The 27,947-nt window shown below is 37.2% G+C and overlaps 2 protein-coding genes across 2 annotated transcripts; one reads left to right on the top strand and one right to left on the bottom strand.

The window, feature by feature from the left end:
- Positions 442-11,033, bottom strand: LOC109719549 (DNA-directed RNA polymerases II and IV subunit 5A-like). The gene is made up of 4 exons (XM_020246303.1): positions 10,744-11,033; positions 3,670-3,849; positions 3,402-3,515; positions 442-865 (listed from the first exon to the last, which is right to left on the bottom strand). The coding sequence occupies exons 1-4, from the start codon at positions 10,942-10,944 to the stop codon at positions 740-742; spliced, it is 621 nt and encodes a 206-aa protein (XP_020101892.1). The 5' UTR covers positions 10,945-11,033; the 3' UTR covers positions 442-739.
- On the top strand, positions 17,089-21,383 carry LOC109719570 (tubulin beta-1 chain-like). Its single transcript, XM_020246334.1, has 4 exons — positions 17,089-17,221; positions 17,787-18,186; positions 18,894-19,163; positions 20,429-21,383. The coding sequence occupies exons 2-4, from the start codon at positions 17,793-17,795 to the stop codon at positions 21,106-21,108; spliced, it is 1,344 nt and encodes a 447-aa protein (XP_020101923.1). The 5' UTR covers positions 17,089-17,221; positions 17,787-17,792; the 3' UTR covers positions 21,109-21,383.

Here is a 27,947-nt window from a genome sequence, read left to right as displayed (position 1 = left end):
GAGACAGCTGGTAGTGTTTGGCACACATAATGCAGGCAACTTGGAGCCTTCTTGCAAAGATAGAAATAATATGTAAATGTTGCTCCTCTGATTGAAATCACTACCGCACGATTTAGTCATTTCCCATACAATCTTTGGCCAAATATGCTTAATTGTAGTCGAGAATTGTTGCTTCGACCAGATATTCACTTCTCGGGTGACAAGTGATTCAGTCTCAGTCAAACAAGCCCTTATTGCGAATCCCGGATCCTTGCAGCAGCTACAAGCTCCCCAGAGATCAAAACGAGCAGCTCTAAAGAATGTCTCCATTTCAATCAACCAATAAATCAATTGAGATTTAAATCATGATCATGACTCCATGCAAATCACACGCCAAGAAACCTAGCACAGGAAGTCTGCAAATCATAGGGTGATCTAAAAGCAGTACAAAATGGTCCATGAAACAGGAAGACTTTCGTTATTCGACTCTTTGAGTCATGGAAGACTTCCATTATTCTACTCCAGTCAGTTCTTTTACATTTCAAGATGGCATGTATAAATATAAGCTATACGTATTATTTTTCTTTCGCTTTCGTTCAAACAGCGATCAAACAGGAGTTTATTATGGCTGGTGGAGAAAGCTTGTGCCCTTCTCGAGACATGTAATACGCTTTGAAATACTAGATACAAGTTAAATAGCAGGAATCGCTGCTTCAAGATTTATTTTTTTTTTTAAACAAACATGTAATGTTTGCCGAAATTAGACGACGAATCGATAGGTGACGTATCTGCCCGCAGTCTCACTGGGTCGGATGATCTTCACAACCTGTCCACGTTTGAGGCCGTAGTATCTTGCGATCGGATCCGTAATTTGAATTCTTGGAAGCTGAAATCCACCAAACGAGAAATTACAGACATGAAGTTCCACAATATCTAACAGTAAGAAGTTTCATAGCATTCATTAGGTATAAAGTAAGCAAAGGTGATGCCCAAATGTTCTGTTTTTTGTTTTCCACATGAGGCAGCTTGATTTTAACAGCAGATATATACCTGTTCTTATCCTGTTTAATTAGTTTATAATGAGCAAACAGGTGCAATTTCCAGATAGATATTCTCGATAAATCCACGGTCTAGAATCTTACGGTTGGAAGTTAAGAAATTAACTTCGAAAGATGTAGTAAATTATAAGAGAAAAGAGCTTTAGGATAGTAACATCCCAAGTAAAATTTTGGACAAGGAAGAGTGCATGAGATAGCAAATTTCCTCAAAGATACAGGAAACAGGTTTATTTCTTATGCTTTCCTTAGCAGCTTCAATGACCCAACAGTTACTCTTCAGCTCGTTTTAGCGAAGTTCTACAACCCAATATGCTGATGATCCTACGTTTTGGATCTGTTTGAATCAATGACAGAGTGCAAGGGAGTAATTGATGCAATTTTTCATGCAGAGGGCTATATGAGACATGACCCAAAAGTGCAAGGGGGATTTTTGTAATTGAACCTTATTATAGCATAAGAGGAATGAGAAAATCACACATTAACACAAGCCAACAAAGACACTTGCGTTACAATCATTTTTGTTCCACATGCAATTTCTTATTCATCTACGCTTTTGTGGTCGACATATGTGTAACAGTATTTGCCCACGCCCCTAAAAGGATATCATTCTTTCTCGAAAATAAAGGACAACCCATATGAAAAACAGTAGGTGACTCAAAACCAATTAAAAAGGATTTGACCTCAACACACAATTCCTGGTTTGTCCTTGTCACGGATGCTTCAATGTGTAGAGTAACTTATTCAACACTTCATGGCTTGATTATTTGAACTACAATTATAAAAGGCCTCCAAAATGACTGAAGCACCTAGTCTTAGGGATGAAAATGGATTCGACATGGATCAGATAGTGTTCAATCCATATCCGCATCCATATTTTTATGTCGGATCCTGAAACAGATTAGGATATTAATAGGAAACTAAAATTAAAATCCATTTCCAGCAAAAATGGGTTCAGATATATGTCGGATATTTAACGGATATAGATATCGATTGAATATTTAACAAATGTATAGAACTAAAAGCAAATAATATTATCAATGTATTTTAAAATTTATTATAAATTACAAAAATATAAAAAACTTACAAATTCTAAAAAAATAATATGAAATATGAATTTAACATGGATGTTACCGGTGTTTGAAAAGGCACGAGGCACACTGCAAGGCGCGCGCCTCAAGAAGGCGAGGCATACATTTATTAAGCCTAGTTTAATTTGATATTCTACATTAAAAAATTCCGAAATAACCATCAAAAAGTAAAAAAAATGCATGCATATAGTTTAATTTGATGTTCTTGCTGACGCTGCTGCTACTACTTGTTTTCCTACTTCCGCTGCTGCTGATTGCTTGTACTGGCCACCGCTGGTTTGTTGCTGCTGCTAGCACAGCTGCTGTTGAATGCTCGACAGAGAGAGGATGTGGGAGAACAAGAGACGGAGAGGAGAGGGCGAGCGGCTAATTTTTTTTAGGGGTTTTTTTGGGTTTCTTTCAAAAATTTTTAAGTATCTTATCAAGTTTAAAGTATAAGATGCAAATTCAAAACCCGACAATCCAAAACTTGAATTTTTTTGGATTTCTTTTAATGTTTTTTGAGTATCTTATCGGATTAAAGTATAATATGCAAATTCAAAACCCGACAACTCGAAAACTTGAATCAAAAACACAGAAAACTTAACTATTGTGAGGCACGCGCCTCAGAGCCTCAAGAGCGCCTCGTGCCTCGCCTGAGGCGCTATTGTGAGGCACGCGCCTCAGAGCCTCAAGAGCGCCTCGTGCCTCGCCTGAGGCGCTATTGTGAGGCACGCGCCTCAGAGCCTCAGGAGCGCCTCGTGCCTCGCCTGAGGCGCGCGCCTCAGGCCCGAGGCACGCGCCTCAGCAATAGCGCTGCGCCTCGCTATTGCTGAGGAGCTGAGGCCCGCACCTCGCACTTAGGTGCCGAGGCGCACGCCTCAGGCGCGCCTTTTCAAACAATGGATGTTACGTATTGAAAACATATCAAAATCTGCTTCAGATTGGGATAATCCGAATCCGAATCCAAAGAAGAAAAGTGAATTCAGATCCAATCCGAAAATTTTTTAAACTTGAAAACCGAAACTGAATTTGAACCCGAATCGGAATCCGAATCCAAGCCGGACAGTAAAAATTCAATTGCTATCTGAAAATTTCGGATTCGGGATTGGGTCCTTTTCACCCCTAGGCTAGTCTTCTTGCTTTAACTAACGCCAAATTTGTCACTTTCAGTAGAATATGAAGTTGATACATAAATATGATTTATTAATTTTACGATTCAAACATGAAACAATTAAGCTGTAAATACAAGCAACATGCCTAAATAACAATGTAATAACTAAGGCATACCGCATACCTGAGTTTCCTTTAGAGTATATCGCTCCAATAAAGTCTTCTTTTCCTGACTAGTAAGCACCTGGTGTTCAGGAACAAGAGCATGATCCTTTATATTGACAAGCAACTCCGCCTCCTGCATTTCGTTGTTGTTCATCATAAATATACCACTCACACTCTATTACTCAGAAATTAGTGAGAAATAAAATCGAGATAGGTGCTGTAGACAAAAATTTCAAATCTCATTGTAATGTTGCAAGATGAAATATAAAAGGGCCATTCCAAGTCACCTGGAAAACCTCCAAAAAGAATTTCGGAGATATTTCTTGAAGGTACGATTTGGCAAATGGAGTGAGATTCAGCTGAAGAACTAACATGGCTCTGGGAACACTTTCTGCTTTCATCAATTCAACATATTTCTTTATGTGTTTCATACCAACCTTCTCATCGTTTGGAAAGAAAACATAAATCTGCTCCATACAGAAAACTTAGGGATGAGAAGACTTGATATTCCTATTAATGCAACAAGAAATACATTAAAACATCAAGATCTTCAGCCAAAACTCTAAACATCAATCATACAATCTCTCTCACAAAAAAAAAAAAAAAATCTAAAGTACATTTATAGCAAGGATTTAAGTGCCATGGCACGAGGTCGTGTCAAAAACTTGCTGGCACGATACAGCACGGTGCGTGTCGAGCCGTGCCGATGCGTGCCGGGCACTACAAATTCATGTATGCCAACACATTATAGCATGAAATATTTATTTTCTTTAGCAACAAAATATTTTAACTATTTATTATGTATTTTTATCAAATCTTTTGAACTTTATTGAGAAAATTACTTACTAACTTAAAGAATAGAGAGTTTTGAGTGTGCCATTGGTACGGGGAGTGTATCCTGCCAATATCTTGTTGGTATGATATGGCACGGTAGATACGGTCTGTGCCGATGGGCACTTAAATCCTTGATCTATAGAACAACCAAATGGTAATGCTTTCACATATACATCCTTCAAAATATACTTATTTAAGTGTATGCCCCTCTAGACAGAAACTTCGCCAAAAAAGGGCTTTCACCCATCCGTTACTAGGAGATAAACAGGCAATAGACATTTCAACTTTAACTAAGGCTTGGATAGACAAAATTGCCCTCATTTTTGCATCAACACTACTTAAAAGAACTAAAAATCACCTTAGTGCAAATAAATATAGGGTTCAACAGTCATTTCATAAGTTTTGTTAATTTTCTAATTTTCTCTGATGAGAAGTTGAGAATAAGGGCATATATGCAAACATGACCTATTTTTAATGGTATAGATGCAAATTTTCAATCCATAGGAGTATATATACAAATATGTTCAATTTCGATGCTCGTATGTGTAAAAATCCATATAATCAAAGTTGTTCTACTTTGGTTACCAATCACTGATGCAAACAAAGGTTATGTTTGATCTTAGGGAATGCACTACTTTCTAAACTTTAAACTCTCAAAGCGACCAGCGCAAAAGCTCATGGCTCACAAGCAGCTGGGGCGCAAAATGTTTATCTCTAATGCATTTGCAGCTTTACCTTTTAGCATTGACTGCTCTAGGGGTGAAAAGTAGGTTTATCTAGAATTAAAACTATTTTATGATTCTGAACAACAGAAGTAAAATGACAAACAGCCCCAAGGATAGCTGAGTTGCAAAGAAACTATCAAAAAAATCATTTAAGGTACAGAACAAAGTAAAAGAATCAAGAAAAGCATTTAAGGTACAGAGCAAAATAAGAGAAACAATGGAACTTAAGAATTTGCCTCGAAATGTTTGATTGCACTATTTAATCTGTTAGATGTGCCTCCAAATTTGGTTATTAGTTTTGATTTTGTGCCCCTGATTCGCCAACAGCTTCATGGTGCGACAAATTTTGGAAAATGATTTGTGAAGGAAAAAGTGGATGTCCGTGATGGAAAGCGGAGGGCTCGAGCTGATAATGAAGAAATCCCATTAAGGAACTTCTTTCTTCTTTTTGCCCTAGAGGCAATACAGTGGATTGTACTTCCACAACATTATACTCCTCTTTTTATAGTGAAGTTCTCTCCTCTTTCGCCCGTGGTTTTTTTTTTCCTATAAACACGTAAATCTGTGTTCCATTTTATTGTACTGTTTTGTGGTTTGTCTACTTTGTGATTACCATTTTTCGTTTCTATTTGTGCACTCGTCGTAACATAATCAAAAATAAAAAATTAAGCAAAGCAAAGAAGCAAGGGTGTCCATACTAAAAACTTGTTTCCCAACTTGCATACAAAAGTTAATATTTATCTGGGGTGAAAGAACTAGCATGAGTTTCAAAGCAATTTAAACTCCACTTAAATAGAAATATTGAGTCAAGTGGTCCTAAGAAAGCACAAACTAACAATCATAATGCACAAATATATGACTAAGCTAGAGAAACATTCAGCGAAATCAATCTGGAAAGCTTTTCAACTTCGTTGATCTATATCATATAATTTAATAAAATTAGCAAAAAATTCAACTCTGAAATCAACAACTCTGATATCAAAAATTTACCAAAAATGATAAAGTCTAGCAGTTCCTTTACTATCATGCGTGCATATGTCGTCATTAATCGAATTCATGATCTCTGTTACTTGCCTCGTTGTTCTACAAGTCCATGTTCTCATTGTTTATCTACTGTTGTTGTACATGCTGTCATGAGATATAATTACATGCTCTAAAATGATTTTTGCTACCATGTTGTATTAGTAGAGCCATGCCTTTTGTGGATAGGTGGTATAGTGTTGGACTTAGTTCTTTGTACTCTGCAATACTGTTGAATTCAAACCAGATACTTGTTTATTCCCAACATAGAGTTGTTGTTTGAAACATTAGCCCTATTTGGACTTGCCACTATGCTTATGTTACTCTGTGGGCCACCGGGGATGACTTTGTATGTGGGAGTTGGGACGGGAGAAGGCATGAGAGGGTTATCGGTGATGGTCGCGCCCAACACGGTAAGTCCTTTGCTCCCTGAGTTGAGAATGCTTGCAACTAAGGCCAGGGTGCCGCGTTTATGCATTTTCTCGATCTTGGATCAAGTCATATCTGTTTGGGCCGTTCTAGTTGGTTATACTTACTCTATGTTATCATTGTTTTCCTATTGTATATAGTTACAAACTATTTATCATAATAGGTAGACTCTATGTATATATTGGTCATTCATAACATTGTTTATCTCTCCATTGATCACATACTATCAGGCTCAGTGAGGCTTATCATCTTTGGGAGCAGCTTCCATTAGAAACTATTGTGTATAATTCTCATTATGTGATTTTTATAATTTTTCAAGTATGACCACAGGGATGAGATTGAGCAAGACAATGACGATTACTTAGTAACATATTGTGATCGCCTCCATCTTTGTACATGTGGATCTTATCCTTGTATTTTGGATTATCATTTTGGGCATGTATTAGATTATATTGGAACTAAAACTTGTATGAACTTGTATTAAAAATGTAATATCAAATTTGGAAGTTTCAAACATGCGAGTTGTTTGGTAAGATGTAAACTGCACAAGGTTACTTGATATTAATGCCAAGCAAACTTGAAATCTTAAGTATGCGACGGGCCTACGACAAATGCATTTCGCAGTGGTGCTTCCGCTACCAGGGTGCTAAAAAAACCTGCACTATTAGCGATTTAGCAAAGAGAAAGATTGGGGGTGGGGGCCAGATACAAACTAGTAAATTAATGAATACCAGGAAATAGAAATATCACCAAGATAAATATGTAAACCAACTAAGAAATTGAACAGTAATTGAACCTAGGACTGATGCAAAGTATATGCATGTTAACCTAGAATTAAATTCAACAAAAATCTTCAGAAAGGTTTCGAGCTTCTAGAATCCCGTCAAATAAAGAAGAGGTTGATAAACCAACTGAATTTTTAAGCCAATTTTGAGATAATTAAGCTAAAAAACCAACCTCTTTTAACAAATATAGTCATTAATTAGCCCCCACAATCAGTAAAAATGAATTAACCTACATAAATTGAAATATAACAGAAAAAAGACAGCAGGCAACCAATGAATAAATTCAATTAAGCTACAGTTTCAAACTCATCACACATGTATGAATACAAAACATGCCCATTTAGCATAGCTTAATAAGAGAACCTCAAGTATGAAGCTAATTTAAGAGAGATTAAACTAAAAAACTGACCTTTAGTTCATATAATCGGCAAATAATCACTCTACAATCAGAAAATGAAAAAAAAAACAATTAGCTCAAGAGAATTTACATAACAGAGAAAAGGAGAAAATACACCAGACAAATTGATTGCAAACAGGAATAAAGTAAAAATTTTCTAACTTCGACACATATGTAGCAATCAATATACCAACTAAAGAATTTAACAATAACTGACCTGGCGATCTATGCAAAGCATATGCAAGTTAACCCAGAATTTTATTTCAGAAAAAACCTTGAGCATGGTTTCCAGCATTCAGTACGCCATTCAATCCCATGAAACAAATAAATATTTAGGGAAAAATGTACAACACCCCCTAAACTTTGGAGCTTCAGCAAATGGGCTGCTGAACTTTAAACTTTGGCAACTGGACACCCTAAACTTTATCGAATAGTCCATTGGGCCCTTCTTCTCAAAGAAAGATACCAATTACAACTATTCTCAAGAAATATCTTACATGTGATCTTGTGAAGCTCTAAATAACATAAATACCAGTCTTACTACTCCAACATTTAAAAAAAAAAAAAAAAAAAAAAATCAGAGATGGATTAAGCTTATTCTACCATCATTATGGTTATTTTTATCCGTGAAAAGAGTAGTAGTTTCCATTTTGTGTTTCAAAGTTTTACATGATCATCTGTAAGGCATGCCACCAACACGTTATTTTATTAGTAACGTCGCTCGAGGGAAGGAGCCGAATGAACTATTTGATAAAAGTTCAGGAGATCTAGTTGCCAGAATTTAAAGTCTAGGCGATCCTTTGAGAAACGTCTTTAGATTAGAGGATGTTTATTTAGCCCAAAAATTTAATAAGACTTTAGTATAATGAACTTTTGTAATTAGCAAAGTTTCAATATAAAATAGTATTTGATACTATTTAGAAGGTTTTGAAAAGGTTAGAGAGGAATTTGAGTGGTTTTGGTGCGAAGTTGACATGAAAACTAAAGATCTAGAATTTTCTAGTCATCCAAATGCCTGTAAATTATTGCGGGCGCCCGGAAATGGGTTGGCGCCTCTCTGATTTGCGAACGCCCAAAAAGGAAATTCAGGCGCTCGAAATGTTTCAAACCTTCTAATGCGGACGTCTGAATCAGTACCAAACGCTCAGACTGAAAGCTATCTTAGCGCAAGTTATTAATATTTCGGGCGTACAGCTTGTTCGGTAGGCGTCCGAATCCTGCGGACAAGAGAGCGGGGGTCTGAATCAGTTTTAAATGCTCAGACTAAGAGAGACACTAGCTCGAACCATTAAACTTTTAGGCGCCCATATTGCCCCGCAAGCGCCTGAAACATTTCGGACTAGCAAGTGGGCACCGGAAACCAATTCGAATGCTTAACTCGAGAGTTTTGGACTCAATAGTCGCAAACTTTCGAGCGCCCAAAAGTTCTTCCGGGCACCCGAAACCTCTTATGGGCTGAGATTGATAGTTGTTGCTAGTTTCTTTTGTTTGGGGGCTAGTTACTCTTGTTACAACTCTATTTAAACACAACCCTTTCTCTCCCTTTCACCCCCCTTCTACAAGAGAAACCCCATTCCCCCCCACTCCTCCATCTTCTACTTCTTCTTTTTCCTCTCTTTTTCTTCTTCCCCCGCAAAACCCTAACACCCCACGTCATCTTCTTCCTCTAGAGATCTCCATTCCTCCAAGCTCGAAGTTGAGGCAATGCTTGATAAAAGAAGCCTTGGAGACTCCAACCCTAGAAGCACGGTGCTTGGATCTAAGAGCTAGGCCGTTGTATAGATAAGATGAATGTTTTGAACTCCTTGTATGTGATCTTTTAGGATTTTGTTGGGGAGATTCCTTATAGGCAGTATTTCTTGGAAAAATTTGGAAAAAAAAATAGATTCTAGGGCTCTTTAGTTGTTGTTGATGTATTGAAACCCTTCTTGTAGGGTTGTTTGGTGGACTAACAACTTTGATTGAGTTTACGACAAAGTTTCAACGAGATTCCGCGGACCCTAGTTTACCAGAAAAGGTGATCTCCCACTATATCTTCTTACTTCTTGTTTCTAGTTGTTTTCTACCTTCTAGCATCCTGCGGCACTTAATTGTAGAAACTCAATGTTTACTTGTTATACCTGATCATATGTGGAAACCCTAGTTCACGAGCAAGTTGATTCATGTTGAGGTTTTGAAACATTATGTCCTAGCATGCCCTATCATTGTTGTTGTTCCTTTGACATAAGGTAAATCAACTTAAATAACATGCCAAGATAGTTTAATGTCGAATGAGTAATGTTTGAAGTTATTTGAGACTATGACATTGGAGATGCCTATCACATGTTCGATGAAAATGACAAAGTACCAAGAAGATTTTTATAGTTGTTGCAAATGTGGCATTTTGACCTTAAGTATGTGACTATAGCCCATAAGAGCCGAAATGTGCGAGCTTGACCGAACTACGAGTCGGTCGGTGAAATTGGGCATGGTGAACATCAGTATTGTCTAGGTGAAACTTTAGGAAAGGCATATTAGGAGCTTCATGTTGGTTATTAATTTATCTCCTTTATCGCTCTTGTCTTATTCACATTATTGATGCCTCTATTAGACCTAGTGGAGTATAGCACCCCTTTCGGCTACTGTACCCACTGAAACTATTTATAGTAGCTCTTACATCCATTGTTGTTGTTGTTCAGCTCCTTCTTCTTCTGCGGGGTACCGAGCTAAGGGCATCGCGCGATAGATAGCTTTCCACCCCTTTTGGCATATTCGAGAGGGTATTAGAATNGTTTTTCAGCTCCTTCTTCTTCTGCGGGGTACCGAGCTAAGGGCATCGCGCGATAGATAGCTTTCCACCCCTTTTGGCATATTCGAGAGGGTATTAGAATTTATATTTCAGAATGTACCGATTGGATGATAGAATAGTTGAACTTCATTACTTTGATACCCAAAATCATATATTTTTCCTTGTGTGTATGCATATATAGAAGTGCATGTTTCCGGTTGTCGCTTCGTACGTATGGGAGAGCCATACACGTACGGCGGATGGGTGCTTCCACCGAAGCCTGGGGGCGTGAGAAAGGCAAGATGAGTTCTTAAGCCAATTCAAGAGAAATCGACCTAAAATCCCGAAGAAAACGACAAATCGAACAGAAGAGTAAGAGTATAGTGGTGGTAATAATGATATACTTGGTCGGCGGGGTCGTTCTTCTTGGATTTGTTGATGAGGAGGTCGTCGCGGCGGATGCAGTCGGGGCCGAACTTGTGGAGGAACTCGGCTTTGCTCATGTTGATCTCGAAGTCCAACACCAGGTAGCCCCGATCCCGCAGCATCTGCATCACCGTCCGTCGGATCCGGAACAGACGGCTCGCCGCCACCTCGTCCCCCATCCTATTCCGACGCCCTCGTCGTCTCCGCCGCCTCTCTCACTCGAGTAGTCCGATCCTTTTAACGCCGACGGGAGAAAAAGTCTTGACCGTTACAGGCGTCCCACGCAGTGCCACGTCGGACCGCCGTCCACTTTGCGACCACTCTATTAGAATCTCTTTTATTAATACTCTTCGAACGTACTACAATTATAAAAAGGGAAAACTTTAAAAAAGAACCCATGTGGTTTCATCGTTTCTCATTTTGCCCCTCTAGATTTAAAATGTATCAATTCTCCCTCCTCCCCTGTGGTTTCGTTTTTATCTTTTCGGTAGCTTTTTCGTTAATATTTTATTAAATTATATTCAAAAAACTTCAGATATCCATCTAGATTTATCAAATATTCACTTTAGTACCCCTTAATTTTAACTTTATCACTGATTTAAGAAAAAAAAAAGATAATGAAAATGATAAAAAAAAAAAAGAGAAAAAAGAAACCACAGGGGGTCTAATTGATACATTTTAAACCACAGGGGGGCAAAGTGAGAAACTACGAAACCACAAGGGGGGTTTTTGAAATTTTCCCTTATAAAAATAGTACTCTAAATTGGCTAAAGGTTTGATGGTTGGTATTCGAGATTTTATATTCGAATCCTAATTAATTCATATTTTCAGCTAAATTTATTTCTAAATAAAATAAACGAAACGAATAGCGTGCTACTTATCTCTCAAAAAAAAATTATTTATAAAATTAGAACGGCGAATAAACTATCACTTTTAAATATAGTAAGTCATTCATCACTTTCTTTAAATAATTAAAACTATTTTTAGTATTTAATATTATATACATTTTGAAGTTTGGACGTAGAAAATATATAAATTAGGATAAATGTGGTGAATCATTCACCGCTTTTAAAAAAATGATAAATAATTCATTATTTTTATCAATCTATTTTTAGAAATAAAAATTTTAAATGCCTATTTTTATACTTATAAGATTTTGGAGGCTTAGTAGCCCAAAAACTCCACCCTATTTTGATTTTTAGCAAAATATTATTGGCTAATTATAGATAACTAGTGTAGAGACCCGCGCGATGCAACAGATAGATAATAAAAATAAATTTTTAATATTTTAATAAAATTTATATTTATAGCTTATAGAAAGCTATATCATGTTAAGTACAGTCAATTTACATGACTAAATTCAGTTGTTAAAAAAATAAAATAATAGCTAAAAGCATATGAAATACATAAATAATAACTTAACGTATCTGCCTTAAGAAAATTTTGGTTGGCGTCTCAGACTCCAATCTCCGCATCATACTTTTTAATCTACGAAAGAAATTTTGCCCACAACAGTGTCTACTCAAAAAAATGATCATAATATGAAAATAAAACAAAAAACATCAATCTTAAAAAAATTAATATTTTTTTGGAGCACTTCTCTTACTCATCCAAATCTCATACATCTTCTTAATCTTCAACTGGTAGTTGCTCCGCGTGCCGAGTCATTTCTGGATTTCTATTGTAACCTATGAACAAACACCTCATCTGCATCACCAAACTGCGATATCTAAACCGATACAGTCTTGCCATCACATCAACCACAGAAATCCTTATTCTTAAACAATTTGATTTACCAAGAAGTTCCTGCAATTTTTGAGAAGCGAGCTCCCGCGAAACATCGCCGCGAAGAGAAGGCTAAGACGGCGCTCCCCTCGGCCTAGTTGCGGGCACGTGCGAGCCGTGCAAGGAGGCAGCCGAAGCGGCGGCGGTTCACGGCGAGCGACGGCTCCGGTGCAGACCAGCCCAGCGAGCATTTATATGGGCCGCGGCTGGACTTTACAGGACGATATTTTTTGAAGGAGACAACGTTCTTCGCATGTTCTTCTTCTTTATCATCCTCATAATCTTTGTTAACACAATGAGATAGAGAGAAGGAGATGAGTGTGGGGTGAGAGATTAGATGATAATGTTTCTTTTTGCATGAAAAATAACATGTCATGCAAGAAAGAGGGGGTGAGGGGATTAATGGTGGAGGGGAGTAGATTGGTGTTACAAAGCTCACTAATTGATGAAATATAATGCATGTAATTAAATGTGGAGAGGTGAAGGGTTGAGCATTTAGAAGTGGAGATTAATGGTGGAGGGGAGTGGATTAGAATTACAAAGCTCATTAATTGATAGAATATGATGTATGCAATTAAATGTGGAGAGATGAAGGGTTTAGCATAGTATTTAGAAGTAATGATTAATAGTGGAGGGGAGTGGATTGGAGTTACAAAGCTCACTAATTGGTAAAATATAATGCATGTAATTAAATATGGAGAGGTGAAGGATTACGCATTTAGAAGTGGAGAAGAAACATAAATTTTATATTGGGGATTCATATAAGAGATAAATATTATCTATTAACCTAAGAATGAAAGGTATCTTGCCACGTGGCAAGAAACATTGTGGATTCATTATGTTTAATAGATATGATGTGATTGCCACAATAGACTTTCTCTATCTAAGACATGCTTATTGCATCTGATATTTAATAAAAAAAAAAAGTACTAGATGTATTAAGGGTGGCAATCCAGCTCGCTGTTCGTGAGCCGGCTCGTGTTCGGCTCGAAATGAGCTCGAGATCGACTTGCTCGTTTAGTAAACGAGCCGAACACGAGCTGGGGTCAGTTCGCTTATGTTCAGCTCGATAACAGGTCGATATATTATATTTGTATATTATATATATTATATTATATGAGTTGACTGGTATATGTTAGAAATTCTTTGGTGCTACCAATTTTTTAGCCTTTTGGATACGTCTTTTCTTTATTCTACCTTGGTATACTAGTACAACAGCGCAATGGGGACCACTCACTAGGGGGGCCATCAAGTATCCTGAACTATTCATCCTGACCCTACATTTTTATTTCAAGGATTTTTTAAATTGAGCAAAAGATAGCGTTCTATTAATAGATTTGCAGATATTCATATATATATATAATTATTATATTTGTTATTATTATTATTTATTTATATTATTATATGTGTATAGATTTATTAATTTTTTCTTTATATAAATAATATTCTATATATATATATATTTTTTTTTATTTATATTTAGACCAGACTAAAATAGTAGAAGGCGAGCTTCAATTTATTAAGAATTTATATGTTAAATTTCATTATTAATTAAAAGTCTAATGATAAGATTTATAATTTATTTTTTATATATATTCAATCTAATCTTTTTAATTTATTATTTGTTGGCCAGTTCGTGTTCGGCTGAATTTTTCAGCTCAATACTTTAACGAGCCAGTTCGTATTCGACTCGTTTATTAAACGAGCCGAACACAAGCTAACTCCAGCTCGCTCTTGTTCGGCTCGTTTACACTCCTAGATGTATACAACAAAAGAGAAAGTTTACAATGTAACAATTACGTCACATTATTTATGTCCAGCTAATTATATTCATTTTGAGAAAAAAAAATACAATTAAATTTTTTTGCTAAAAAATATAATGGGATGGGTGAACTCCAAAAGAGCAATTTGATTGGTTGGAGACACTGCATCGCTCTATATGAGCGTCACAGTTTAGTCTTTGGATTAATTGCATATAACTCATGTAAATATAGCGAATTACAAATATATCGCTACAAAGTTTAATTTTCTTGTGTTATTCTTACAAAAATTCTAATATTTTTAAATATGTCCCCGCCGTTAGGATCCTGTCACGCCCCGGATTACACGTTCCCCGGGCACGCCGACAAATCCGCCGTATACAAAGAAATTTTTTCTGTATATGAAGCGACAGCTGTACCTATAAACCATACAATACTACAAACAGTAGTATAAAGCTACTAGAGTAAACAGAAGCTAAACAAACGGAGTTCCATATACATAGTCCAATACCAAAAATACAGAGCTACTCGCACTGGCGAGTTAAGTATACTATGTACATAAACTCAAAACAAAACATCTATCTGCAGTAGGGGTACCTCTAGCTCAGCACGTCTGGTAGGGCTCTAACTCGTGACGCCCTTGCCTCGGAATAAAAATCTACAACTACCATTTATTATACCATCATGTTCTATGCTGGCCTATTGTAGTAATGTTAATTCCGACCCAATTTTTTTAGGGACTGTAAACATACCCGTCCCAGGGACTGTGAACACACCCGTTCCACCCAGTTGAAACTATCCAGCTACCTCCACACTAATCAGTCCGTAGAGAGCAAGTCTAACTGGCATGCACGACACCAACGCAAAAGCACAACGCCCGTCTCCGGAGTGGCACTAGTGGGAGCTACCCAACCGAGTATGCAGCGTATCTCTGTCGAGCTCAAACAGGCTCCAACTAGCCAAAATCATGTAAACAGGGTCAAAACAGGTCTACAAACCAAACCCACGTGCCCTCGGCACAATCTGTGACCAAAACAAGAATCTGGGTCCACCGCCAACCCGGACGGCACCCAACGACCCGAAACAGCCTAAACTCTGCTGAAGAAAATAAGCTCGGCAGCCCAGCACGAACGTAAATGCCTTCTAAACTACCCCAGGTATCCATCGCACTGATACTGCAACGATACAGTCAAACCATGGCTCCTAGAGCTAAATTCATTTTACATCAACAAGATGATATATATGTATACATACTGAATTTCTAATTTAGATACAGTAAGAAGATCATCATTTTAGTAATTTATACCCACCTGGAAATGCAACCAACAACACCTTCGCAGCACCAGGAAAACTGAGACAACAGCTCCAAAGTCTCCCACGAAATCATCTCTAACAAGCAGAACACACTGCTAGGAAAACTAAAACAAAATAAAAAAACTCACTCCAAAAATCTAATGATAAAAAACTAACTAAAGCTCGACATTACCTACCTCAGCAGGGAAGAAGTAATCCACATCTCTACTTCTCCTTCTCAGCCATGAGCAGGTCTTAGCTAACAAACCATGCTTCACTGTGAAGAGGAGCTTCGGCTCGGCTCGTCAGGGAGGTTCTCTGCTATAGCACCAGCAGGGAGAGAAAGAATAATGGACGGAGAAGGAGCAGCCATTAGAATCTGCACAGTGAGTCCGGGCGCTCCAAACATCTTTCGAGTGTCCAAAAATTCCAAGAACTTTAATTTCAGCAGATTTTGATGTTCTGAGGTTGTTTTCACATTCATTTCGTGCTAAAATGACTTTTACTCGATTCGACACTTTATAAACATGTCGATCAGCTGCTCGCATAATACCCAAATCCAGCTTTTGAGATATATTATATAAAAACAAAATATGTTTAAAATATTTAATTTAATTTAAATATATTAAAATTATTAAAAATTAGTTTTTATAAATTTTTATTTTTTTAAAATATGATAGGATGGATAAATTTCAGAAAAAAAATTTAATTGATTAGAAATACAACATCAGAAATATAACTATTTGCATTCTAGGCGTTTTAAGTGACCAAGAAAGTTTACTATGTAGCCTAGATCCCTTCTATATAAATGCAAGAGCTCCCTCCGTACAAGCGGATCCTCTACAACTTCATAGAACTTTATCTTGTTTCATAGTAGTCTTAACTTAGTAGTAGGTGAAGCATCAAATATAAATCGTGAAAGGATAGAATTTTTTTCTTTATATTTCGTTCAGAACTAAATTCCGTTAATTTTACCATTGAAACCACGCTCAATTATTTTATTATGACACGGAGAGGTGGGAGAAAGAGGACATGCTTGAAAAGAGGGAGAAGAGAGAAAAAATTCTCTCACTAATCATCACCAAAAAATATTTTTTAATAATTTTTTTCTAATGAATCAAAATGAGGCTAGATTAAAGGATACTAAAAAAAGATTAATTTGGTAAATTTTTTTTTTAAATAAAATTAGACATGTAATTCATTAAAAAAATCAGGAACGCCGCTACTTAACTCCGTTATGGCCAACTGACCCGACCGTTACTTCGTCCGGTGAAACTAACGAGGAAAGTCCCCTCCTCCGACCTCCGTACTCACCAACTGTCCCTACCCACAGAAAAATTTCCAAGGGCATTTTCGTCATCTAACGCCCAAAAAAACCATTTCAAATGCAGGAAACATCGGGCCCCACCAACCGTTCGATATCTCGATCCAACGGCATCCAACCACCTACAAAACAAATGGAGGGAACGCTTGCCAGCCGTCCGATCTCACTCCAGCTCTCCTCACTCCCCCCAATATATAGACTCGAAGACCACTCCCCGTACTCCGTCCGATCCCTTTTTTCCCTTCTCAATCTCCGTCGTCGTCCGCGTCGAAATCCAAATCCCCAAATTCGTCGGTAACACATTTCGATCTAATCCCTGCGTCCGGTTTCACCCAATTTTCGTGATTTTTTTTATTATTTTCTTGTAATTTTTCCGATTTTTAATCACTAAACCGTTGATCTTATCCTCCTGTGCTTGTAATGTTTGATCAATTAGTTTCCTGAACTGTTTTGTTCTATGAATCAATTATTTTCCTATTTTTTGATCATTTTCTTGTAAAATTATTCGATTTCTAATTTCTAAACCTTTGATCTAGTCCTCGTACATTCGTATTTTTGAATTCTTATTGCAGCTTCTGTTTTTTTTTTTTTTTTTTTTTTTTTTTTTTTTTTCTATAGCATAAATTCTTCAAATTTGCTGCTGAATCGATTTGTTCTCTAAACCTTGTTTGATCGTAGATCTGGCCCCAAATAGACCTTGTGTGTAGATAAAATTCTAGATCTAAACCTCTGAGGCCCGTAAATCTAGGTTTCTAGCAATGCCTGTGTGATTTTTGTTTAATTCATCTTATTTTCTGTATAATTCTTATCTGATCCGTGCTCTGATCCGCTTTCCGGCTAATCGGCCTCATCTTTCCAGGCAAAGATGAGGGAGATCCTCCACGTGCAGGGTGGGCAATGCGGGAACCAGATCGGATCCAAATTCTGGGAAGTCGTGTGCGACGAGCATGGGATCGACCCCACTGGAAAGTATGTAGGCAACTCCGATGTGCAGCTCGAGCGCGTCAATGTGTACTACAACGAGGCCTCGTGCGGGCGCTACGTGCCACGAGCAGTGCTCATGGACCTTGAGCCCGGGACCATGGACAGTGTGCGCACCGGGCCCTATGGCCAGATCTTCCGTCCCGACAACTTTGTCTTCGGTCAGTCGGGTGCGGGGAACAACTGGGCCAAGGGGCACTACACTGAGGGAGCCGAGCTCATCGATGCCGTGCTCGATGTAGTGAGGAAGGAGGCAGAGAACTGTGATTGCCTCCAAGGTAGTGAGATTATGAATCTGTTTCGTTGTTTTCTTTTTATTCTTTCAATTTTCCTTTACGATCCATTAGCACCTTAAATGTTTTAAGCTTCACGTAAGATCGATCTATCCTGCGTTGCTGTATAACCTATAAACTGTCAAGTAGCTTGAGATGTATCAATATCATTGATTTGTATGGGGGAAATGTAAAAATACCGCCAATCTTTCATGAGTTCACATTTCTTTTTCACCTTTAAGCTTTCTCTGTGAAATTTGATCGTGTACCTCTCATTCTTTCAAGGTGTTTTGGTAATACTCCAACAATTTTGGATCTCTCGGACATTCTCGACGTGTATCTTAATAATACAATAGAATTTTCTTTCATATCTCTAAAGTTTAACTCGAGTGTCTTTAATTTTTAACATTCTAACACTTTTTAGCTGTCATATTTTTGCCATTTTGTGACTAGTTTATTCTCTCTATCCTTCCCTTTTTGAGATGGTCCATTTTGTTTTATTTAGTGGATAGATGTCCTTTTTCGCCTAGTAGATAGATGTCCTTGAAGGCTAGAAGTTTATTTATGTATATCCTACTGAATCGAGATTGCTTGCTTGCCTTTTTCCCTTAAATGTTTATAATATGCATTGAGCTCAACTCACTGTACTCTGTTTGTTTTATCTGTTCTGCATGTACTTGATTTCAAATTCTAATCTAATTTTATGTAATTAGGTTTCCAAGTGTGCCATTCTCTTGGTGGAGGAACTGGATCTGGCATGGGCACACTATTGATATCAAAGATCCGAGAGGAGTACCCCGACCGCATGATGATGACCTTCTCAGTTTTCCCATCACCCAAAGTTTCGGACACTGTCGTCGAACCCTACAATGCCACTCTTTCTGTCCACCAGCTAGTGGAGAATGCAGATGAGTGCATGGTTCTTGACAATGAAGCCCTCTATGATATCTGCTTCCGGACTCTGAAGCTGACCACTCCTAGCTGTAAGTTTTTCTTTTGCTTTACCTTGCAAATGTTACGAATCCTTTCTCATATTGTTTACTATTGAGCAAGGTTTTAAGTACCCGTCGGCACGAGCCGTATCTACCGTGCTGTACCGTGCCAACAAGATACCGGCACGATACAGACCCTGTGCCGATGACACAGCTCAAAACTCTCTATTCTTTAAATTAGTAAGTAATTTCCTCAATAAAATTCAAAAGATGTGATAAAAAGATATAATAAGTAGTTAGAATATTTTGTTGTTAAAGAAAATAAATATTTAATGCTATTATGTGTCGGAACACAAGAATTTTTTTGACCGGCACGCATCGCACGCACTGTGCCGTACCGTGCCGGCAAGTTTCCGGCATGACCCCGTGCCACGACACTTAAATCCTTGCTATTGAGAGATGCGATGACTTTTTGTAGGATAAACATTTAGTGTGGCAATTTCATGAATATTTTGGTCCCAAGTATTAGTTGGCTTTATTGAATAATAAAATGTTATGTTGTCGAAATCAGATTTTCTGTCAGTATTGCAAATTGCTGAATTTACGCAATCTTATGATTTATTCATTTGGCGTTCTGAAAATGACTGCTTGATTGCCTCCTTGTTTTATTTGCCCGGCAATTATCTGTATGCATGGATATAAAACTGGATGGATGGCCTGCACTGGAATTGCTTATAATGGGAAAATGTTTCCCCTTAGCATATTGCTATTCTCTTCATGCATGTGTAAGTACTTACTAACTAAACATATGGTGCATTGAAGTTAAATTTTTGGGGATAGGATGGAAACATGAAATATTAGTGATGTAGATGAGCTTTATTTGGAGAGGCCTTAAGTGCATGAACTTTGCAATGATATACGAAATATTGTAATGCACATTTCTGGTTGCACATGGTTTTCATAATGTTTACTTTTCGAAAGATGGAGATAGAAACTCGAGTTGTTGTTGTGATGGTATTGATTCATAGTTGGTAGTACATTATGTATTTATATATTTTTCCTAGACTTTGCATTTGTATGTTTATAATTGGATGCTTCGAGGACATAAATGAGGTGCATCACCCAGTAGTAGTTTGCTAAACGTCCCTAGGAATTGCTTTTAAATTGCATATCTGAGTGAACGAAAACATGTCCAAAATGAGAGTCATCAGATAAATATGCAATAAACATGCTTCAGTGGTATTAGATGACTATTGCTGTGTACAGCCAGCATGGATGTATATTTATTTAAATGTTCTACCCTTTTTTTTTATCAGTTGGAGATCTGAACCATCTGATCTCCGCCACCATGAGTGGGGTTACTTGCTGCCTCCGGTTTCCGGGCCAGCTCAACTCTGACCTCCGCAAGCTTGCCGTCAACCTCATCCCCTTCCCACGCCTCCACTTCTTCATGGTCGGCTTTGCCCCTCTTACCTCCCGTGGGTCCCAGCAGTACCGGGCCCTCACTGTCCCTGAGCTCACCCAGCAAATGTGGGACTCCAAGAACATGATGTGTGCTGCTGACCCCCGCCACGGCCGCTACCTCACTGCCTCTGCCATGTTTCGTGGCAAGATGAGCACCAAAGAAGTCGACGAGCAGATGATCAATGTCCAAAACAAGAACTCTTCCTACTTTGTCGAGTGGATCCCCAACAACGTGAAATCAAGTGTGTGCGATATACCGCCAAGAGGCCTCTCCATGGCATCTACTTTCATAGGTAACTCAACCTCCATACAGGAGATGTTCAGGAGGGTGAGCGAGCAGTTCACAGCTATGTTCAGGAGGAAGGCCTTCTTGCATTGGTACACTGGGGAAGGCATGGATGAGATGGAGTTCACTGAAGCTGAGAGCAATATGAATGATCTCGTATCAGAGTATCAGCAGTATCAAGATGCCACTGCTGATGAGGAAGGTGAGTATGAGGATGAGGAGGAGGAGGCGCAGGAGGAAATGTAGAAGTGACCGGAGGTATATAACCCATATGCTTGTTTGGTCTTGAGAATGTCTTATCCATTCGTCGTCCTATATATCTTTCCGTTGAGTGAGTTGTTGTTATGTTTGTTCTACTCTGTATTGTCATTGCTGTTCCTGCTGTTAGAAACCTTTGAACTCTGTTGTCAGCCCTTAATTCAATATACTTCATATATGTTCCTGGGTTGTTGTGTAGTAGTTCTAAGTGCATCGTTCTAAGTGCCTTATAAATATGTATTATTTCTGTGTGCCATTTTTCATCAATGTTTCTTCTGACTAGTTTATGCTTCTTTGTTACTCGGATATTTCTATAAGCCTCGCGTGTTCGTGTCGGACATGCGTATTCGTATCGAACGCATGTCCGACGTGGATACTCTTTGGACATGCGTTCAATGTAGATTTATATCACATACAATTTAAAAAAATATATGCATATTTTTATTTTATTTTTTTATGCATATATACTGTAAGATAATAAATATTTTAGTTTTTTGATGAATGTATATAATTATTGTGACAATATAAATGAATTATTATGACGGAGAATTTTCTTTTTTTAAAATATGTGAATAAATAAAAATTTTATTAATTTTTATTCGTATGAAAAATATAATAATATTTTATCAAAATTAATATTTTATATATAATAAAAATATATTATTATAATAATTTTATTATATTTTATTAGCGGCATCTATGTTGTGTCCGTGTCTTAATTTTATTCGAATCGTGTCGTATTTCGTGTCAGTGTCTATGACGCCTAGGTTTACAGAAGTAGCAATTGAAAGTCCGAAGCTGTTTCCTTTACGGCTACTCTCATAAGATGTTGGTTGATTGTGCTTCCATTTTATCATAAGCTAACCAAAATGACTTGTTGTGCCATCACACATTTATATCTTTAAACCCGATTTTAATTTGAAGGGTTAGTGAATCTATTGATCTACCGAAAACATGCACTGTAAAGCAGCTTGAAGAGTGTAGAATGGTGGATAAACGGGGTTGATTTCTCTTCTGATTCACTTCGAAACAAGGGAAGTTGATCAAACACACGGAGAAAGGTGGTCATTTTTTTTCTTCTATCAACCCGTCGTAATGATTCGTCGATTGAGTTGTCTATTTTAGAAGTTCAGAATTTTTCATATAGGCGGGGGTCACACTGAATTACAACTTTTATGTTTTATTTTAATACACTACTTTTTCAATTTTTGATTTAAGAGTCATTTGACGAGTGTTCTGTTGCAAAATTAAAATGTAATGAGAATGTATGTAGTCACATGAATTCTGTGAGATTTTAAAGTGAAATTGAAATTAGAGATAAATATCTGACGAATACAGATAATAATTCACTTATGTTCTTGGATAAAAGAGAAGCTTAAATTACACTTTTGGCCCTCAACCAATAAGGCGCATGCCACTTTGTTGTTCCTAAAGCTTAAATTTTTTTTGTAATATCTGATTCAAACTTGGAGTCTAGCTAATCTGTTCGTAGAATATAATAATATAGGTCGAGTGGAAGATCATTAGGATTTGAATATGGATATACTATAAATAAATGTCAATGCTAACAGATTGAGGACTGTTTGATATGGTAGATTTTATTACTTTCTCATCTATTTAAATTAAATAGAATTCTAATTAGACTTTGATGAGAAGTCGATCTTGACTCTATATAAAGGGGCACTAGTTCTGCCACCTTTTTATTTGCATTCTAGTAAAGAATTATCATGTGTTCCATACCATATGAGAGAGTGTCTAAAATAGAAGAAAAAATTATTGAAAAATCTTTTTGATCTTTTATTATAATATTCTTTAAAAATAATTCAAAAGTTAAATTTCAGATTTAGAAAAATTTTGAGAAAGAAAATAAATAACAAATACTGTAAAGAAAAGGTTTAGATAAGGCATGTGAATCGAGGCATGCAGGGCACTGTCCTAGAAGCGAAATTGCTCCTCCACGTGTGAGGCTTTCTGGCAATTACTTCCAGCGATATAACGACCACGTTCTACCCCGTCGGCATGCTTTCAAGGTGACGTAAGACGAACGCAACAAGCTTTAGATCCCCAGCAAAGAAAGCTCAGCGAAAATCGGTGCAAAAAACCAATGGCGAGAAAGTAGAAAAAGGTGAGGTAGGATTTAGGTATGCTCGGGTTCTTTTCGAACTCACGCAATCTCCTCCAATATATATAACCAAGGCGAGAGAATCTTGCTTTAATGCGTCAAATTCGTGTAGAACAAGCTAAGCCTAAGATTATACGGATAAGGATTAGGATAAAGATAAAAACGAAAAATAAAAAAATAAACCGGGTGTATGGACCATGTGCGCCGCCGCCCGCCCGGCCCGGCTCGGGTAGTGCTTGTGCCGTGTGTTTAAACGATAGCATAATTCTCATTTTCTCCCAAACAACTAGCTTGAGAATAAAGGAATATATATACACTATCAACATCCTTTTAATTTCTAATGTGAGACTAAACCTCACATATAAAAACTTTAATTGCGCACCCAAGCAAACCCATTAATAATTATTGGGCTTCCCAAGAGGCATTAACAAGTTTTAAATAAAAAAAATCCAATAAAATCTAATATAAATCAGGTTACCGGACTTCTGGCTTTTGCTAATTAATCAAGAATTTCTTCTCCATACTGCTTTATGATTTATTTTATTTTGTTTATGATTCTAGACATTGTTATATATCTAGTTTTATTATTGTTTTTACATACCAATTTAGATCTTTTAATAATTTTCAATATCTCCCACGTTAACAGCAATATCTGTAATATATATAAAGATAACAAATTCTATCACCAACCTTTACCATGAGCTCTATCATCTTGATCTGCATTGGAAAGGCACTAGATTGTCGGATCATAATCACCATCAGTAGATCATAACACAAAGTCCGATTTCATCCCCAGGTACAGAGCTACTGATCTTCCAACAAAGTTTTTTGACTTTTATTTACACAGCAGGAAATAAGCTCCAGCAACAGTTCACAGACCTGATTAAGTTATTCAGGCCGATTCATGTCATGACCTGCACCACCTTTAGCCCAGATAATTTGGATGATTTTTATTTTGTTCTATTTTGTTTTCTTCTTTTTTTTTTGGATCAAAAAATGTTTTTTTATAGATCACTTGCCACAGAGACCTAGCAATTGATACTTTGAAATCATACACAAGAAAATACTAGGCCTTGTAGAACACTTACAGCTCTTGGAAATCCAAGACGTTAAGAGTGGGAAATGATTGGGGGTTGTTGTTACATTTTAAAATGTAAAATAAAATTTTCTTTATATCCCATTACATGAAGTTACAACTTCTTTACTCTTGCATTCATGGTGAAATTCCTATAACCTATACACTTCAATTTGTGACTTTCAAACTTGCAATTAAAAGAGATCTAATGTATATACATTCACCACTAAACTTATCTCTATATTCCTGTAACTCCTATTGTTTGAATTTGAAACTAAATATGATGTAATCTATGGTTTTAATGTGTTGTAACCTATAGGCTTGTGAAGCCTATAGATAGTGAGTTTGTTCATTCTTCACAAGAAACCACACAATTTACATGTTATTTCTTCTATCTCTATATATTTTTTTATATTTGAGAGAGAGAGGCCAAAGAAAGGTATTCTTTTTGGCAGAGCTTTGAGCTTATCTATTTGTGTAGAGTTGGGGAAGTCATACGACCGGGTCGCGCTGTTGTATCCTGGAGGGGACAAGCCATTATTCTGCTATATCAGTTTAAGAGTTTTGTCAACCGTAAAGAACTTGAATCTTCTTAAAGAAAGTGAGATTTTCATGCCTCAACTTGATTGACTAGTTGACACATTTTATTCTTTTGTAGCCTAACCTCAATTTTTGTATATTTACAACAATAATTTTAAGGAGATTCAAAAATAAGGGCCACGTACATGAAAAGTATAATGATAATGTTGGAGATTTCAATAAGCCCTTCTGCTTCAAACCAACCCACTTCAAGAGATGAAAAGGAAAAGTATTATTCTACCTCAACCTACTCAAAGTTGCATACATCCTTACGGAGAAAAATCCAATGAAGACTAACACTGACAACATGATGGAGGATGAACTTCTCGAATACTATGATAAGACAGAAATTTCAGAAGGATGAGCACAATTGTTAGTATTATCTTCTTAACAGCCTTTCAGATCAATTTTATGATTATTATGAAAATATTTTTCTATAAAGAAGATTTGGAAGGCATTTCAGTTGAAATATGATACGGAACAAGTTGGTGCAAAAAAGTATGCCTCCAACCATTTCTTTTGTTGCCAAAAGGTCGAAGGAAAGTCCGTAGTAAAGCAAGTTCAAAATTTTCAGATGATCGCCTATGAAGTTCAATTCGAAAGAATCAAGTTTGGAGATAACTTCATCGTACTAGAGATCATTGACAAACTATCACCATCGATGGAGAGAATTCCAAAAGATGCTTCGATACAAACAAAAGAAGATGTGATGTCTCTCGAGAGTTAATTGCACGCATTTGCATGGAGGAAGAGGCAAGAGGCCAAGATGCATTTGAAGTAAAAGAGAATGATATTAGTGCCACTAAGGTAAATTTAGTATCATGTAATTCTTTAGATAATAACAATCCTTCTAGAAATATATACTTGAAACCTGAGAAGAAAATTGAGAAGAATAGCGATAGACCAAAATTTAGAAAATGTTGGAAATAATAAGCAGCGGAAACTTACAAACCGGATAGCCAATGTATCCGGGAACCGGAATCAGATCGGGTTGCTTGTTTTACAAGCCTTCTTGGATCGTCCTTGTCTCGATGCTTCTGGATCTCCCACGTTTCTCGTCTTCTTCCACGCGTACGCCTTACGTCACGGAACGGATCGCCTTACGTCACGGATGCCAATCGGAGAGGGCTACCAGAGTCCTCTCCTATGTCCACACCCTAAAACCCCGGGAACGTAGGTGGAAATCCCAGAGAGGAAGAGGAGAGAGAAGAAGGAAGATTTTGTGGATTCTCGAATTAGATCGTATTCAATCGTCTCTTCTACGGGAGAAAACGGGGGCGTATATATAAAATAACGGAACCCCTAAATATCCTGAATCTCCTATAGATTAGGATAAGGATTGGGATATTTATTAACATATAATAAATATCCATTATAAGATATGTTTCTTAACTGATAAGAAACATATAATTTATACTTATCATAAACTTATTAGGATGAATCATGATCCACAACTTATGTGGATCGGGTCAAATCATAACCCGCCAATGTGGACACACCATATGGCAACAGAAAAAAATTTAAATAGCAACCAAGAACCTCCTTCTCACGAGAAAAGTTTTGTAGTTTGCTATATCTATGGCAAAAAATGGTCATATTACTCATATTGTAAACTTCGAAAAAGTAAAGCTTTACCTCAAACTAACGCTACTGAGGAGCCACTTGTGGCGATAATAACAGACATATACTTGGTAGAGAATACTGAAAGATGGTGGGCAGACTTTGGTGTCAATAGGCATATCTGTCATGATGATGCTTAGTTTAAAACATATACTCTTTATGAATAACCAAGAAGTATCATGCTTAATGATTCACATATTTTTAAAGTTTTAGGAGTAGTGAGGTCGAGTTAAATTTACTTTTGGAAGGGTGCTCATCTTGAAAGGTGTGTTATTTTCGACATGAAAATGGTGCGAAAACAAACTTCAAAGAGTCAAATATGCAAAACTATAGATTTACATGGAGTACTGGAACTGGACAAGCACACCGATACTCAATTGCGTAGAGGCTGGGAAAGTGTTTGGGTTTTGCAGAACTAACCCGAATACCTGTACTGATTTGGACAGGTACCGATATACAATAGAAACTGTGAAAAATAGCACTCGAGTTCTGCAGAACTGGTGTAGAGTATTGGAACAATTGAGTTGCGTATTGGTACTGGAACCTATGTACTGTTACTCAGTTCCGCGAACATCAAATTTTGGCTAGTTGTAACTAGAATTGATTGGAGGATTTAGGTGCGCAATTGTAGCATCTCTCTAAATACCAAAACCATAGCCAAAGCCCTAACCCTTCCTCTTTTTTACTCCCTTTCTCTTCTTTTTCTCTCTAAAAAGAGAAAATCCTAGGTTTCCTCCATTGATGAACTTGGTGATCCATCTCTTGGGAGGGTTGGGGAAGATCAAAAGCTTCAAGAGGAAGACCTAGGAGGGGGAAGAAGCCATCTCCTCCATGTTTTCCTTACTACAAGAGGAGAGGTGAGTTGGTATTTTATGGATTTGTTTTAGGGTTTTTCCAAATATGGGATTTTTGAGGTTCTAACTTTGTTAGAACTCTATTTACGAATTTTCTTGAAGACCTTGAGAGATCAAGGAGCCTCTATTGTGAAGATCTAAGAGAAAGTGGAGAATATCACCGAAAAAGATTTGATCTCCCCTTTGCCTATAATTTTCTCACTACAACAGAATTCGGTTATAGGAACACATGTTTGGGACGCTTTTGAGTAAGTATCTCATTTATACTAAAACTTAAAAAAATATCTACTAATGCCTAAATATAAAGCCCAATCCAACCAAAAATAAAAGATTACTCTACTCAACCCACCACACCCAGTCAATTTGGCCCGATTACAAATAGAAAAGAAAAAAAAAGAAAAATCAATTACCATCTTTTCTTCTCTCTTTACTCAATCCACTGAAATTCTAGACGAAGAGCCTTTTCTGTCGTCCTTCTCCACCACCGCAGCCAACGAGATAGAGTTTCGACGGTTGCTAAATACTTAAATAAGTGTTGGTAAATTAGCAACACTCTTTTAGGTTATAGCGACACTCT

This window comes from Ananas comosus, linkage group 13 (assembly GCF_001540865.1).
Source record: "Ananas comosus cultivar F153 linkage group 13, ASM154086v1, whole genome shotgun sequence".
NCBI classification, from domain to species: domain Eukaryota; kingdom Viridiplantae; phylum Streptophyta; class Magnoliopsida; order Poales; family Bromeliaceae; genus Ananas; species Ananas comosus.
This window is presented reverse-complemented; position numbering and strand designations above follow the sequence as displayed.

Bases quoted from the DNA above. Each gene is read 5' to 3' on its own strand.
- LOC109719549 (XM_020246303.1), bottom strand. From the start codon at position 10,944: ATGGGGGACGAGGTGGCGGCGAGCCGTCTGTTCCGGATCCGACGGACG. The intron at 3,850-10,743 runs GTATATCATTAT...TGTATGGAGCAG, and splicing joins AGAACGACCCCGCCGACCAA to ATTTATGTTTTCTTTCCAAA. The intron at 866-3,401 runs GTATGCGGTATG...GGTGGATTTCAG, and splicing joins ATACTCTAAAGGAAACTCAG to CTTCCAAGAATTCAAATTAC.
- LOC109719570 (XM_020246334.1), top strand. From the start codon at position 17,793: ATGAGGGAGATCCTCCACGTGCAGGGTGGGCAATGCGGGAACCAGATC. The intron at 18,187-18,893 runs GTAGTGAGATTA...TTATGTAATTAG, and splicing joins GAACTGTGATTGCCTCCAAG to GTTTCCAAGTGTGCCATTCT. The intron at 19,164-20,428 runs GTAAGTTTTTCT...TTTTTTTATCAG, and splicing joins GAAGCTGACCACTCCTAGCT to TTGGAGATCTGAACCATCTG.